Source organism: Sebastes umbrosus, chromosome 15 (assembly GCF_015220745.1).
Source record: "Sebastes umbrosus isolate fSebUmb1 chromosome 15, fSebUmb1.pri, whole genome shotgun sequence".
Classification (NCBI taxonomy): domain Eukaryota; kingdom Metazoa; phylum Chordata; class Actinopteri; order Perciformes; family Sebastidae; genus Sebastes; species Sebastes umbrosus.
This window is the reverse complement of record NC_051283.1, coordinates 5,357,292-5,374,465: the sequence shown is the minus strand read 5'-3', so window position 1 is coordinate 5,374,465 and position 17,174 is coordinate 5,357,292. Positions and strand designations below refer to the sequence as shown.

The 17,174-nt window shown below is 42.5% G+C and overlaps 1 protein-coding gene across 11 annotated transcripts in view; it reads left to right on the top strand.

The window, feature by feature from the left end:
• The window catches only part of ptprua (protein tyrosine phosphatase receptor type Ua), a 271,405-nt gene that overhangs the window by 183,161 nt on the left and 71,070 nt on the right, over nt 1-17,174 (top strand). For all 11 annotated transcript variants that reach the window (XM_037793898.1, XM_037793895.1, XM_037793894.1 and 8 more), the window contains exons 8-10: nt 2,392-2,712; nt 8,085-8,194; nt 12,872-13,073. In XM_037793898.1, coding sequence (XP_037649826.1) covers nt 2,392-2,712; nt 8,085-8,194; nt 12,872-13,073 — 633 coding nt within the window. The remainder of the gene's footprint in view (nt 1-2,391; nt 2,713-8,084; nt 8,195-12,871; nt 13,074-17,174) is intronic.

Genomic DNA, 17,174 nt, shown 5'->3' with positions numbered 1-17,174 from the left:
CTCTATCAGTATCGACCAGTGGGATTCTTCCAGATCTGAAAAGTGAAGCCAATGTGGAAGTGTCTTAAACCTGCATTCTTTCTAATGGCCAGCAGGGGGCAACTCTTCTGGTTGCAAAAAGAAGTTTGATTGTATAGAAGTCTATGAGAAAATGAGCCTACTCCTCACTTGATTTATTACCTCAGTAAACATTGTAAACATGAGTTTATGGTCTCAATCACTAGTTTCAAGTCTTCTTCAATACAGCATGATGTTCATTTAGTAAATTATGGTCCCATTTAGAGTCAAATAGACCATAAAGCAGGGGATGCTTTAGGGCGGGGCTATGATTGACAGATCGCTACTACGGCGTTGTCCGGTCTGGTAAAATTGAAATTTTATCGAAAATTGCAATATGGCTTTCTCTAATTTTTTCAAATGCAGAATGCGCAATATTTGTTAAAGGCGAAATGTGTGTCAAAGTACCATTTTCAATTAAATATTGTAATGCTGCAGATACCTATACATCATATTCTACAGACTTAAGAAAACATCTTTGTTTGGTACAGATCCCCGCAAAAAAATCACGCCATAATCACTTTAATATGTTTTTCAATGAAAATGAGAATAATGATGTAAAATAAATCATTCCCTCGCATATCGCAAATCATATCGCATTGCAATTAGATATTTTTTCAAGGATCGTTCAGCCCTACTTTCGTGTCATTTTTGGTTGCAAAAAAAATCAAGATGGCGATGGCCAAAATGCCGAACCCGAGGCTTGAACACTGCAATCCACAAACCAATGGGTGACGTCACGGTGACTACATCCACTGCTTATATACAATCTATGGTATCGACTTTGAAGACACAAACTCTGTTTCACCCTTTTGGGAAAGAGCAAACGTCTTTCAAATCAGCAAGAACTCTTTAAGGACATTTCCCTGTTTGTGTCGTCTCTGTCCCCTCAGAGCTGATGTCTCCTCTGTGACATTGCTTCATTCATCAGCTTCAGATCTATGTTTAGTGAAGCAGCAGTAGCTAGTAACCCCCCCCTATCCCAGGCCCCCCAGCAGTCTGTGGCTCTGTGCTGCGTGTCTGTGCCATGCTGACGGCTTTGCCCTCCTCTCGGTTTATCTGATGTCTCAGCAGTACACTTAAAGATCCAGGCCAGGCTACGGGACAGAAATAACCCCCCCCCCCCGTGTGTGTGTTTGAAACTGTACATTTGGACATCCGCAATCACAGCTTTCACACATGACAGCCGTAATTAGGCTTCCCAGTTGATTCTCTGCCAAGGCCGTGCACCGGTCTCCTCCTGAACCTCATTCATGTTAGGAGAGGAGATGTGTTGTGTGCTACTTCCTCAGGCACTTTTATTTTTTCCATTGATTCACCCCTCTGTAACCTCGTAGTGTAAGGTTGTAAAGTCAGCTGCAACTGTTGCTGTCTCCTTCCCCCCCCATCAGTATTTCTCTTTAAAGCTGTACTGGGCTGAGATTTTTTTAGGTAAAAATACACTCGTCTTGTCAGCATAAATCTTAAAGTTGTGCCCTGCAACAGAGAGCAGCATCTCATCCTTACTAACTTGAAATTAACTGGTTTTCCATCCAGCCCTTTTCTTTTGTGTCAACGTCCAGCGGCAGAAAAGCAGCCAGACATCTGACCAGTCATGTCGTCGTGGGCAGGGCTTTTTTCAAAGTGGGGTCCAGGGACCCCCAGTGGTCCTTGAGGAGGTTCCAGGGGGGTCTCCATCAAAAAGGGGAAATATTTAATTTCACTACAATTCCACAGAGCACAGAGTGCTCTTCCACTCACAGCTTTATATGGCGAAGTGAAAGAGGAATTATGTTGTAGGTGGAACTGTGGAACACAGGAAAGGTCACAGTTGTTTTTCTTTCTTTTTTGGGGCTTTTCCAAACAGAAGACAGCCAGCATCATACACAGCGCCATTGTAGGTTTACATTCTTGTTCCTGGAAGTCAGTTCCCAGCACCTTCTTTCCAATGACATCATGTGAAAGACGGCAAGCTCTGATTTGTTGGGGACCATCATGTTGTCTGTCATGGAGGGATGCTCCGATACCGATACCAGTATCGGGTATTGGGTCCGATACTGTGCTCATGTACTCGTACTCGCAAAACGGCTCCGATACAACGGCACCGATACCACTTTACAGCAGTGCGATGTCCTTGGCAATTTTTTACGTGCAACATCATAGATTCACCCAATTTGTCTAAAAGTAGCTCTGGTTTGGAGTATTGACACTTCTTTACTTCCAAGTAGAGCTTCTTCATCACTGTGTTTAACATTTTCTTCTGTGGTCTCTTTGGTTTCCTCTGCAGAAGCTGGTAAACATGACTTCACTGTCTGCACTGTTATTGATATCATTTCTGCTTCCTGTCCCTCTCAGAGCCCATGCGTGCCTTGCGTGGTCTGACGGCCGCAGAGATCCAGCCCCGGCAGCTGGCCCTCCAGTGGGAGCCGCTGGGCTACAATCTTACCCGCTGCCACACCTACTCCCTGTCCCTGTGCTACCGCTACTCCATGCCAACAGGGGGCAGCGGAGGGAACAACGCCACCGTCAGAGAGTGCCTGTCCGTGGAGCGCAACACCTCTCACTTCACCCTGAGAGACCTGCCGCCCTTCCGCTCGGTCCACGTCCGGCTGGCGCTGGCCAACCCCGAAGGCAAGAAGGAGAGCAGAGAGGTCACCTTCCAGACGGAGGAAGACAGTGAGTGGGCGGTTTTTATTTCACTCAGTAAACAGTAAACAAGACAAACGATGCGAGGGTTTGCTCAAATATGGCATCCATTTGTTACATCTGTGTGACTGCAGCATCATTATGGAGAATGGGATGCACTGAAGCTCTTTATTGTCATAGTTTCTCAGCTCTGGTTTTCTTTGCATGCTTCCTCATGCTCAGATAATTATTGTGCACTGCTTACACAAATCCATGCCTTTAGTCATCCAGTACCAGCTGAAAAGAAAAGACAAATATTGACTCACAAAATAAGCTGGATCAGCATAACTAAATGGAAGATCGGCCTTTTAAATGGAAACCAGTGGAACATTAATCAGCCCGGGCCCGTGGCCGGTTGCAAAATGGTAAAATGATTTTGCTTATCTTTGTATTAATATTTTCCTGTGTACATCAGCAGATTAGAGACATTCTAATGCAAATTCCCAGAGAGTGGAAGTACAGGAGGTCAAACACTTATTGTTATGTAGAATAAGCAAGATTTTTCAATGTAATTGAATGCCACTCAGGGAGATTCTTGACCCTGTGGAGAGAGTGAGAGGGAATGACGGCTATGATAGGAAATTGGCAGCTTTTTTTATGCCTCCGCGGCGCCTTTTAGCCGCAGCCGGAGGCGTTGCGTTTTTGGGGTTATCCGTCCGTCCGTCCGTCCATATCATTTTTGTGAACGTGATATCTCAGGAACGCCTTGAGGGAATTTCTTCAAATTTGGCACAAGCATCCATTTGGACTCAAGGATGAACTCATACGATTTTGGTTGTCAAAGTTTAAAGGTCAAGGTCACTTTGACCTCACGTCTGTCCCATTTTTGTGATATCTCTGTAACGCCTTGATTGAATTTCTTCAAATGTGGCACAAATGTCCATTTGGACTCAAAGATGAACTCATTCAATTTTTGTGGTCAAAAATCAAGGTCACCGTGACCTCACAAAACATGTTTTTGTCCATAACCCAAGAATTCATATGCTAATTATTTCTGAACCTTTCTCTGTCTAAAATAAATATTAATTATATTTATCACGAAGTTAAATGGTCATTAAAAGGCAAACTCTATGCAGAAAGAAAGGGCTGACAGCAGTAGCATAACCACAGCCGACACGCAGCCGACATGCAGCCAACACGCGTCTAGTGTGAACACCAGACTCGTGCATCACGCAGCCACCACACGACGCAGCCGCCATGCGCTCCTGACGTTGGTAGTGTGCCCACCACTTAATTCTCCTCCTGCTGTTTTCTGATTAGATCACGGTGACTACAGTTTGTAAACTCATAAAGCTCCAGGTATCCATCATAAGTGACCACAATGACAAAACATGAATGACGCCGTGCCCTTTTCCGCATGGTGTGGAATTTGTTTCAGCATGAGTTAAGGGCGCAAAACGCTTCAATCTCATTGAAAACAATTACAAAAATCCCCCCCTGGGCTCTGTCTGATCAGGACTAAATGAGATCAAATGCTGACATTTTGGACAGATATGGATATAAACTGCAACTTGACTGGTTGGCGGAGGCATACAACTGCGAGGCAATAATTCTAGTTTTTTATTGCACCTTCAAAATGCATTTTAGTAGCTGCTAAAAAAAAAACTGGATTATTGTTTTACATTCAGTTTTTACAGCAACACTTGAAAATACCAAGCAGTGGAGGAGATATGGAAAAATAAAGACTTAATTATCTACACCTACACATTGCTGTCTTGCAGGCTGGAAAAAATTAATTTACATAAATGTAATAACATACAGAATGTAGCATGGATGGTATTTTTTCACTCATTAGATTTGACTGGTTAGGAAGTGACAAGTTAAAACACACGTGTCAAAAAAACAAGCCGTGATTGTTTCTCCCCCCACACTTTGCTTGATGTTTTTTGAATGTCAGCACCAATGGAAAGTTTTGTTTTTGAGCCCCTGAATGCCAGTCTGACAGTCTGACAGTCCCCAATCCCTCTCTCTCTCTCAAGGAGAGCCGCCATCACCCTCACAACTACAGTAATTGAGCCGCAGCCGGTGACAGTTCCTCCTGACGGTTTCCTATGGGCTCAACAATCAAACACTGGTGTAGCACTTTGCTTACGCTGTGTCTCTGCTGCTTCTAGGAGGCAGATTTGGCTGTCAGAGATTCATGGATACCGCAGGATTTTCTTCTAGCGTGCTTTGTCTATACCTCAGCTTTAGGTCAAAAGAAGTTTGATATTGCAATAGAGTAGCATTCAGTTATTCAGTCACAGCTAACACACAAGAGACCTCCCTGTTACCTTTTCTTAGAAATTAAACGTCACAGGTAGTTCATCTTTTTAAGCCTTGGAAGCATTTGAATTACAACATACAGTGTTTGTATGCACAGTAGCATGAAGATAATTTGTCCACAGGAGAGTTTGAAAAAGCAAAAGCAACTTTAGTATAAGTACCCTACAATAAAACACAAAAATAGAAATAGAAGGTCAACAAAATAACACAAGGTCGAACAAGATGAAAGCGCGTTATAAGGATAATTGATATAAGGCCATTATTTCTCATGATAATAATTATGACATTGTAGTTCATTTCTGAGATCTAGAATTGTGCCGATATTGCGAAGTTTGGCAAGGCAAGAAACACAAGCAGTGAGACAGTCATACAGGTTATAAACAAACCTACAGGTTAGCCAAATGTTTTTTGAAAGAGAAAACTAACATGAATAGTAAAATTGACCCCCTTTACACCTGGCATTAAAAGGTATTTTGGGTGATTGGATTGCAATCAGTGCTTGACCGCATGAAAGTACAGGTGCAAATGCACCCAAAACACATTGAGGATGGAGACGGCCAAACCACCTCCGGAGGGTGTCACATGGACACATTGTGACCACATTGAACACGAGTGTGTGGGCGAAAATAATGCTCGGGTACCACCGAGTAGCTTTCATTTTTCAGCCGGGTGCGCTCAGTGCTCCTCTGGTCACTGTACCGCCGTGACCAGGGAGGAGATCACCGCCACCGCTCTGTCTGAGCTCAACATCTCTGATCCCTCATCCCTCTGAGTTTGCGAGTGTTAACGTACCTCAAAGTCACATTTGCGGGCCCTCTCCCTCTAAATGGCGGCGTTTTGTGACTGATGTGTCCACGCTGTAAGCCCGGGCATTGTGCAGCCACCGGAGGCTTCCTCTCAGCCCTTTCAGACAGAGCGATCGGAGCTCAATCGGATCTGAATGTGGACACTGAAGACACATATTAATACCAGGTGTAAAAGTAAACAGGTTAAATCATATCTAGATACAATCTGGATACGAGACGCATTTTAATACCAGGTGTAAAGGGGGTCGCTATTACCTAAAATGTCTGTTGTAACCGTCTATCACAGTTTACAGACTGACTTTCTGCTTCAATTTTGACCTTCCATCAACGCTAGATTAACTCCAGACTTTGTAAGGGAATTTACACGACTGAAGAACAACATTAGCTAACATCCGTCTTGTGGCCGTGTCTTTAAGAAAGAAATGATTTCAAATTATATTCCTTTGTAACTTAGTCATGACTAAATATGCAACAATCAAAGTTCGAGAAAAGGACATCCTTCAGTATTCTTTATTAAAGGGACTGTTTGTAACTTCTTACACGTATAAATCATTGCGGGTCGGTGTCCCATGCCGCGCTCGCGTGAGGATACGCTGTTCAGACAAGACTCCAACACAAACTACACGGAAGCAACAAAGTTGTATCTAGTGAAGCCCGTCTAGCAAAACAGTGTTGGCCGCGGACGAAGGACGCGAGGGAGACCGTAGTTTTGGTCTCCAGGACCGGAGTCTCTGCTGTACTCTGCTCCTCTGCTCTTCTGCCTGCTTGTCTTCACTCACACACTGCGCTCGTTCTCGCTTGCTCTTTCGCTCCACCTCTCACGTGCATACGCGCACACTACACACTGCAGAAGAGTTAGTTTAGCTCTGAGAATATCTCCGCAGCGAGAAACGTTATCGTCTCCGACCAAAACTCCGGTGTCTCCCCTGTTCCCTCCGGCCGCCGTCGGGAGGCTGAAGCAGGAAAAGCCAACACTAGGATCAGCATTGATTCATGGAGAGACCTTCGTCTGGTCAGCTAACATTACTGCCAAGCAGCTGAAATATAGAGTGATATTGTGGTTTTAGCTGACGTGTGTCGCCTCACTGTTTTGAGCGATGCTCGTTCATGTCTATGTAGAGCGAGCACAAGCGCGAGTGCGAGCAACAGGACGCTGACTTTCGTTGACTTTACGGCCACAGGTGTTGCTGTTAACAAGCAATTTCTGATTCTTACATAGAGTCAGGACTGTGTGAATGTGGTTCGATCAGATTTGACTAACAGTGACTAATAATCAGGGATGATTGTCTGACTAGCATTTTTTTTATATAACTTGATATACAACACAATGACTACAATCCCTATAACTATTTATATAAGAACCAAGTTGTAATAACATGAAAATGGAACCTGAGATTTTTCTTTGACATCAAACCATGCTGCTTTTTTTACAAGAGAGGCTATTAAATTGCACAATGTTGCCTCTTTAACCGAAAAGGAACATTGTGCAAAGGTAGTTTTGCACATTTTGAAGAAAGCCGCACTTTATTTTTCTTGAGATTTCATTTCCTGCATCTTCCTACATGTTCTAATGGAAACATGATTCACTCAAAATAGATGTAGCTAGGGTTTATTTTTGGAATCCTTTCAGGGTGAACAACTGTGTATTTTTCACTTCCTTTCCTGCACAAAACTATCAGACTTAGTACCATTATTATTATTATTATTTAAGACTTCTCTCTCAGCTTGAGAGCTCTCTTGATTCTCATTTTGTGACATGTTCATGCCAGAAGGCTATTGTATAAACACCGGAGCCAACAGTCCACTGTGAATCATTGTTTATTCCCAGAGCTTTCCAACACTTGGCAACCACAAAAAGAAGGTGTACTCCTTTAAGGAGATGCATGTCATTAAGCCAGAAATGCAGAAGAGGTACTCAGCCAGTTCGCAGGTTGGATTACTTTGCTGTTTTTCTGTCAGTAAGGTGCTAAAGGAGAAAAATCGACTGTCATCCCCCAAGACACGGTGCTCCGTTATCAGACAGTAGAAGCCAGAATCTCAATTCATCCTGAGGGGCTGAGAGCAAGCAGGTCCACCGTTTCCTTTCATCACCTCCCTTCTGCTCTGTCTCTCTATTCCCCTCCTCTTCGTCCTCCTCCATCCCTCCTTGGCCCTGTGCCTTTTTTTTTTTCTTTTCTCACTCTGTCAAAGATGTTTTTACCCCCTGGTATGCCTGCGCAAGAGTCCATTAACTTGAGACCCGAGCGGAGTGTTTGTTTCAGAGAAGGTTGTTTTTCTCTCCCTCTGCTGTAGTTCCTGGCGGCATCGCTCCGGAGTCGCTGACCTTCACCCCACTGGATGACATGATCTTCCTCAAGTGGGAGGAGCCCGTCGAGCCCAACGGCCTCATCACGCAGTACGAGGTAGGATACCTCGTTAGTCATGCAAAAAATAATCCACATTCCACATCGAAACAGCCGCCTTCACATCACACACTAATCCTCTCCAGGTGTAGGATGTTATTTTCCCCTTGCCAGTATCTATTTTATTCATCCTCCTTCAGTATAATGACTCAGATCAAGGAAAAAAGTGTCCTCTGCTCACTTTAAAAGACTGTACTGTGCTCCCCCTCTTTGATTTCCCCCAGGCTTGTTTTTTTCTGCTCCTTGCCCAAACGCCGGTAGCACACATGAGCCCGAGCCACTAGAGTGAGGAGGACCCACTTTTCACAGTTCATGGGATTTACTGTACATGTTCATATGGTAATGAAGCTGAGGCACAGACTTCAGGCTGTAATTACATGGGGGACAACCACTCTAATTACTTATTTGCCTAAGAGATGCCTCCACAAGGGGGCAACTTTAAATGTTTCTAATTAATTATTGATGGCCCCATATCAACCGTAGACCTTTGTAGTATGGGGCTGTGGAGCTATTTTCTGCATTTTAGACCCACTATGGCTTAACACATGGTCGCCTGATGGGGGAGAGAAACTAGTTTCCATTCACAAAGCGGGAGAAGCTCGGACTGCGAGAGGTGCTGTAACCTCGCTCTGCATACAGATGAGACGCCCCTCGTCCATAACCTCCAAATACCACTACTGTGAATGTGCAATACTGGATGTCTGAGGCCGACACCTTTATCAGTATTTGAGAGTCACAAATCTGCTAAAGAAATACATCACGTCACATGGGACGGCACCTGGTGGATCCTCACACAACCTCGACAAACTATCCATCGTTTGTAAGAACAAAGCTTCAAGATGTAGTTCACAATCCAAATATCACAGCAAACAGGAATGCATACAAAACAAAGCAGTAACTTTCGCCTTTGCCATTGTCTGTAATGGGCTACACTCGTTGAATCACTATGAACTCCACCACCAGTTTCTAGGGAGTCCAATTTGAAAACGCTGTAAAGCTTCTAGTGTTTATATTTTCAATTCTCTGTTTTTTTGCTGCATATCGTTATCATAAAACAACAAACTCAGGGACAGTCTGCCTGAAGGTCTCTAAATCTGTTGACACTTTGAAACAAAATCTCAAGACACATCTTTTTACCCTTGCTTTTGATTAAAACATTAAATGTGTGATTAATCGCAAATTAATCACACATGTTTTAATCAAAATGTACCTTAAAGGGAGATTTGTCAAGTATTTAATACTGTTATCAACATGGGAGTGGACAAATATGCTTGTTTTATGCAAATGTATGTATGTATGTATTTATTATTGGAAATCAATTCACAGAAGCCCTCACAGGTACTGCATTTAGCATAAAACAATATGCTCAAATCATAACATGGCAAACTGCAGCCCAACAGGCAACAACAGCTGTCAGTGTGTCAGCGTGCTGACTTGATTATAACTTGCCCCAAACTGCATGTGATTATCATAAAGTGGGCATGTCTGTAAAGGGGAGACTCGTGGGTACCCATAGAACCCATTTACATTCACATATCTTGAGGTCAGAGGACGAGGGACCCCTTTGAAAATGGCTATGCCAGTATTTCCTCACCAAAATTTAGCGCAAGTTTGGAGCGTTATTTAGCCTCCTTTGTGAAAAGCTAGTATGACGTGGCTGATAACAATGGATTTGGTTTTTGTAGTTTCATATTGAGACTGAGTTACTTGATTGAAAAAGGAATAGTTAAAATACTAAACAACACGAGAGCAACCATCTTGTCCCCCATAAATAATGTCCTGTAGTCCGTCTATCGGTTAATCGATAACTAATACGCCACATTGTACTGAGCTGTCATGTCTTTTGCCATCCATGGACCATTGCATTGGGGAGGTCGCGCTGCTCAGTGAACCACCACGCTGAAGAACAGCCATGAGAGTGACAAACAATCAATTTTACAAACAGCCTGGCTGATTACCTCACTTTTCTGAATCTTGTTTCACAGACTTAAACACATTCATCAAATTGCAACAAAAAAAAAAGCAACATCATCAAGCTGGTCTTCATTCATACTTGTCATCTTCAGTACTTGTTGTTTTTTTCTTCCTCTGGCTTTAATTCATCAAGTAATCCGGAAAAGTGTGTTAAATCAGGCCAGCAGGGCTGTACAACGAGGATATGACACAGAATCTCCCCGAGTCTGATTATCAGGGGCTAACTGCAGCAGAAGATTTATTAGTTCTGCGCCGTGAGACGACATTTTTAGGATTAATTGAGAGTCCTTTCTCGTGAGAGAGCCTTTAAATAAAATGCCATCTAAATTCGATCTTTCAGGTAGTGTGAATAATAAGCTATAGGCTGTGAAGCATATTACAGATAGTCTGCAGGCTTGTACAGTAACATTTGGTCTGACCTAACAATGGTATGAATTGGGGAACACTTGCTATGACCTAATTTGAAGACATGCTAAGGTGAAAGCCAAACATCTAACTTTGACACTTTTAGCCCCGTTTCCACCACAGGAACTATCCCCAGGGACTAGGAACCTTTTGAGGAACTCATTGTGTTTCGACCGCATGAACCAGGGTTTAAATTAAAGGTCCCATATCGTGCTCATTTTCAGGTTCACACTTGTATTTTGTGTTTCTAATAGAACATGTTTACATGCTGTAATGTTAAAAAAAAACTTTATCTTCCTCTTACTGTCTGCCTGAATATACCTGTATTTACCCTCCGTCTGAAACGCTCTGTTTTAGTGCAATTCAACGGAATTGCGTCGCTAAGAAAAAGCTTGGGTCCATGTTTACTTCCCGTCAGTTGATGTTATTCACATACATCGCAACAGGAAATAAACTGGGACACAATTAAAATGTTTATGTTTAAAACCGTGTAATGATCTAAATATGTTAGATTTGTGACATCACAAATGGACAGAAATCCTGACGGCTTGCTTCAAACGCACAATTTCTGAATACGGGCTGAGTGTATTTCTCCGTATATTGAGCGTTTTGATAGTTTAATAGTATTTATATAGCACTTAAACCTGCTTTATAATATAAAAGACATGAAAATCTCACTTTTTACAATATGGGACCTTTAAGTTCCAGGGATATGAAAAAACACACGGTGAAACACACACAACGCCGCTAGTTCAACTTGTGTACCGCTTCGTTCATAAACAAGGAAGTACTCCAGTATTGATTCAGGACCGTTTTCAGAAGGAGAGGAGAGCATTTCCCTCTGTTCGATAACATTGAAAGTAAAGTTAGGCTCTGTTGTCGGCTTCCCGACTCATTTTAAAAAAAGACAGCGAAGAATAGAGAGAGAGAGAGATCAGTAGAAGAAACGGACATGCTGTGAATGAAAGAAAAAAATATATTCAATTACATATAAGCAATTATACTTAAATACCTTTTAATTTATAATTGTTTCATGGCAGTTACGTTCTTAAGCACAAATAAATAACCATCAAACACTCAACAGATGATTTACTGTGGAGACAGACGCTCTTAGTTTCATTTTCCTCCGCTGCATTTCACGGATTACATCCAACGAGCAGCAGCAAAGAGTCAAGACTATTCAGCAATAGATATTGTTTGTTTTTTTAGATGAAACAGGCAGGCACACTGAACTGCAGGCTGCACAGTGTGTTTACTGCTGTGACCACCAGCAGCCCTCGTCACATGTCATGTTGCTTTTCCATATGTCAGCGGACTAATTAGCCTAAACTTTGGAGACAACAATAGATCAAAGGAACCTTTTAGTTTCTTGAAAAGTAGTCACGGGACTAAAATTACCAGGAACTTCGGAATTTGGTGGAAATCCAGCTTTTGAAAGTTTATTCATTTCCATAGACTTAAGAGCTCTCAATAGGCCTTTTTAATCAGAGTTACAGGGATGGTAAGTACAGAATTGTAGATGCTCTAGATTTTCATCGAGCAGCATCATCAGGTCATAATTTAAATAAGTCTCGTACCAAATATCTGCAAAACTAATGACATCTCCATCAGCCTCAGCTGTACTTGTACACACGTTAGCATGTTAACATGCTAAACTACAATAGTGAACATGGTAAACATTATACCTGCGTAACATCAGCATGTTCGCGTTGTCATTGTTAGCATGTTGGCATGCTGACATTGGCATTTAGCATGCATGAACACTGTCATCTGGCATTACTTTGGTGTCACAAACTTTTTAATGGAGTTAATGATGTGAGAAAGTACACAGTCTGACCTTTTGACCTATTAATCAGGGAAAATACCCACACTGACGTGCTTCTATATATGGCTTTAAATACAGCTTGCTTCCTGAACAGATTTCACCATCAGCAGATAGATTTATTAATAGTTTAGCTTTTGAAATCACGCTAAAAATCACGTATCTGCTACCCTAAAATCATGTGGTTGGTTTGTTTTCTTTCACACAAATGAACCGCACCAGAGTCTCCTTTGAAGCGGACCGAGACCCACCTTTTCAAGCTGTCTTGGTTCGGTTAATTGGTCCAAGCCAGAGTTCGATTGCCAGCTTTCACACCAGTCCAAATGAACCCTACTAAACAAACGGGAAAACCGACCTGAGTTTGTTTTAACTGTAGTACCAAAGGAGTTAGATGTGAAAGTAAAACCTCACAGAGCTGCTAGCATGGCTGTAAACTCTTGTTTTAATCCAGTGTCTTCTTTTTCCCCCGTTTCCAGATCAGCTACCAGAGCATCGAGTCGTCGGACCCGGGCATTAACGTGCCAGGTCCTCGTCGTACTGTGTCCAAGCTGAGGAACGAGACTTACCACATGTTCTCCGGCCTGCATCCTGGGACCACCTACCTGGTGTCGGTCCGGGCCCGAACCACCAAGGGGTTCGGCCAGACGGCGCTCACCGAGATCACCACCAACATCTCTGGTGAGGCCTTGTGCTAACCGCTCTACCTGTTGTGGTTGCTTCAGTTGTAGTAGTAGTGTGTAATTGAGAGAGTAAGATCAAAGTGTGGTCTTGAATGATAAACACCAGTAATGACACAATGCACTTATATGCTGATAATATATGCAAATAATGAGAGCGCCACTTAGAAAAAAAAAAGCGAAAGGTGTTTTTAGCATTTGCAGACGACAGCAAAGAAGACTAAGTAATTCTCTTCTTTTGAAGAGCTTTTGATTCAATTACGCATATACCTTTGAATTACACAAATTATCTTCATTTTGCCTCAGACAAACAGCTCTCTGACGTGCATCACCTTTGTTTACTGATGATAGCAGATCTGTATTACGGTGAACTACAAATGTTCAGCTTGAATGGTTTGGGTGAAAACAGCTTTGTTTAGCCAACATGTTTACCATTCAAAGGCGACAGGCAGCAGCTCAGAAATTAGAGATGCCGTGTGTTTGTGAGTGAAAAGGTTGCCGGTATGGATCTTGAGTTCGGTCTGGGAAAAAAAAAATGTGTCTGTGGGGAATGTGAATCACTCTCCTCGGCAAATGGGTATCTGCGAGCTGTTTCACTAATTGTGTTTACTCAGATGAAAAGTCACATGCTATTGTGATGTTTTCCCCAAAAGAAAAAAATATACTGGGACTAAGTTTAGTGTGTGGCTTGGATTTTTTCCAGGAATCCATACAGTGGTAGTGAAAAGTAGGCTTTCCAAACAAGGTCAAAAGACATCACTTCCTCATTTGTCTGAATAGATGTTATTCCAAGCCTTATTTGTGTTGTTCAACTGCACAAAGAGGACTTATTAAGCTTATTTTCAGGTGCATACTTGTATTTAGGGTTTCTACTAGAAAATGATTACGTGCTTTAATGTTAAAGAAAATGCTTTATTTTTCTCATACCGGCTGTGCTGCAGCACTTCTTTTCACCCTCTGTCTGAAGCTACATCCACACTGATACTGGATCTACGTCCAGATGAGTGTTTTAGGGCCGTTTTTAGAATTAATCTCCATCTATACTACCACGCCTGAAAACGCATATCACATGACCATTCACGTACACTGGACTGGGCATGTGCGTGCCGGTGTAAACAGGAAGCAGCGCGGTTGGTTGTTCAATTGCATCAAATACTACGAAGGAAGAACAGCAATGGCGAAAAGTAAAACCAGAGTCGTTTGTTTTCTTCGGAAAAGGTTCACGTGATAGGGGCGTGGCGAATCAGGGAAAGACACGTCATGACTGATGAGACCCTATCAAGAAGCAAACGTGGCTGTTTGCGTCATCGTTTTCAAAAAATTTCGTTTCTGTCCGTCCAGACTACAACGCAACGGCGGAGTTTTCAAACAGAAACGGGGTCAGCAGCGTTTTCAATCGTCTTTGTTTTAGGGGCTCAAACGTCGGAGTAGTGTGGACGCTCGGCATAAACGTAGCAAAAGTTATCCGTTTTCAAATGAAAACCAGTCTGCTTCGATTGGTTAGCTGGCCCACTGTTGTGATTGGTTAACCGAACCAAACTCTAACTAGCTTGGTTTGAGGGCGTGCCAAACTAGCCACTGGGCAAAATGTGTTACTTGGTGACATCACCACGTCACGGAAGAAAAGGCAGGACTTCAGTCGAGGCGTTTCAGGCTGTTAAGGAGCAGTGTTTCTGTGGGGGAGAGTAACTCCTTTTGGCGTGGACTTAAAGCTTTTTAACATTGCAGACCTTTTACATGCACCAAAATATATATATAACACATTAAAGAAAAGGAAAAAGCACAAACGAATAATAGGTCCTCTTTAAATGTTAAATATGTTTATGTTAATCTGTCATGAATCTCTAGTAGCCATGGCTGTGCTTTGGTTGTTATGACTATGGCTGACACATTAGTATCTAATTGGTGTAACACTAACTACATGGAAGGGTTTAATGTGTGCAGTGAATTGATTTGGTTGTGCTGACTGAGCGTTGTAGTGAAGCTATTGTATTCTTGAACACCTGCGGTGTGTTGGTAAAAGTTTCCAGCACGGCAGGTTCAAACCCTGTGTGGCTTAATGATGCTGTTTTTGGTTAATGTTAACAGGAGCAGTAAAGAGTAGTCACAGTACAGCTACCGTAGCCATATCCATACCATCATAGATTCAACCACGCACTGCAGCCATGCTCCAAAACAATAACCACATCCATAGCCAGACAGTGCAGCTGCCGCCCTGCTCACAGCCAGTAGCTGTTTACTGTCGCAGCTCTGCCTTTTGAAAGCAGTAATGAGCAATAAATGCATCAAGTAAAGTGTGACATCATCTCTCCTTTCTGTAGTATCTGCAGTAGTATCTGCAGCTAAACCTGGCTGTGTAGAAATAACTGAACTGGACCAACAACACTAATTGCTCCTGTGGATCAGGGGGGGAAGCATTTGTGCACAAACTTAGCTGATTAAATTGTGCACTTTTTATGTTTTATTTATTATGCCGTCTTCCACCCTCAGCAGCTATTGTTGTTGTAGTTTATTTAAGCAGGATACTCCAACCCCCAACTGCTCGTGTAGAGGAGCACAGGTGAAATAGAAGGGGTTATTCTGAAGGAGGATATTGCTGATGCAATACATGGAGCTTGGTTGACTTTTACTAGAAAGTAAAAGTGAATAGAAACGACAAAAAAAAGGATCTAAACCCTGTGAATTTCACCAGAAAGATTAATCTCAAGTAGGGCTGTCAAAGGTAAAGCAGATTAGTTTTAACGCCACTAATTTCTTTAACGCAATCGATGTTTCGAATATTGTAGCGGGCACAGTTTTAAAGCTAGAGTAAAGATACTGTTATCATATGAAACTAGAAAAAACCTGAGGAATCTACTGGTCATACTGGCTTGTCGGGAGGAGGCTAAACTCGTTCCAAACTTAAGCTAAGTTTTGGCGAGGAACAACTGTCATGGCCATTTTCAAAGGGGTCCCTTGAACTCTGACCTCCAGATATGTGACTGAAAACTGTTTCTTATTAGATAAAACTGATGTTTGTAGTTGAAAAAAAGGACAAAATCGCAATATATCACAATATATCTTATCGCAACACTCAGTATATCACAATAAGATCGTATCGTGACTTAAGGATCGTGATAATATCGTATCGTGGGTCCTCTGGTGATTCCCTCTCCTACTATACACCATGACTTTTACCAGAATGATTAATCCCAGGGTCCTTTATTCTGCCGTGCTCCCCACGCTGTAAATAATGCTGCCTGTTCTCCAATCCCTCCTTATTATCTGTACCTGTTCCATCTGGTTGAGAAGGTGTCCTATGTGGGCTCACAGCTGTCATAAAGGTATACAATCCAACCTACAGTATTATCACATGCTCCCTCCCGGTGGAGCCCTCAGAAAAGGCGCAGTGGGAATTCAGCTCCTGCACCGATTTTTTGGAAGCAAACATGAAAGTGTAATGTCGCACCATTAGTCTTTTCATAATTCATGCTGGATTTAACCACCTAACACGCACCGGCTCGACACCGCTATGTATAATGCAGACCTCAGCTGTTTTGTTGCGAGCGTGAGTGTGTGTGTTTTTTTTTTTTCCCGATGACAGGTTACACAAGCAGTTTTTTTTTTAGCATTAATGCCCTGCCTCAGTAGCAGAAACATTTCCATTCTGGAGCCCTTTTTTTTGTTTCAGCTTATCTGTTGTACCAGAATAGCCATTTGCTTCACTACATACTCCAGTTAATTCACTCGCTGTAGTAAACAGAGATGGGAACACTCAACCTCATTGTCCCCAGAGCTTTGCTGAGGTTGTGCAGCTTTGAGATCTGTCCTAATTATATTATAAGGGCCTCTTGTTTTCTCTGTAGTTGGCTGCTGTTTCTAGTCATCATCAGTCAGTGGCGGTGTGTGGGAGGCCTCCACACACTACAGTACACAGGGGACAAGTGCGGGTAATGAATAAAGATAGCGCACTATATTTCATATATGGGGTGGAAAGATTACTAAAACATCCGAGCCACAAGTGCAGCTGCACTCCAATCTGAGCCAGACCGGTTTGATCTTTTTCAGGAAATGCACAAATTAAATGATTCTTCCACAGTATTTCAACTTTTTTTTAACTCTT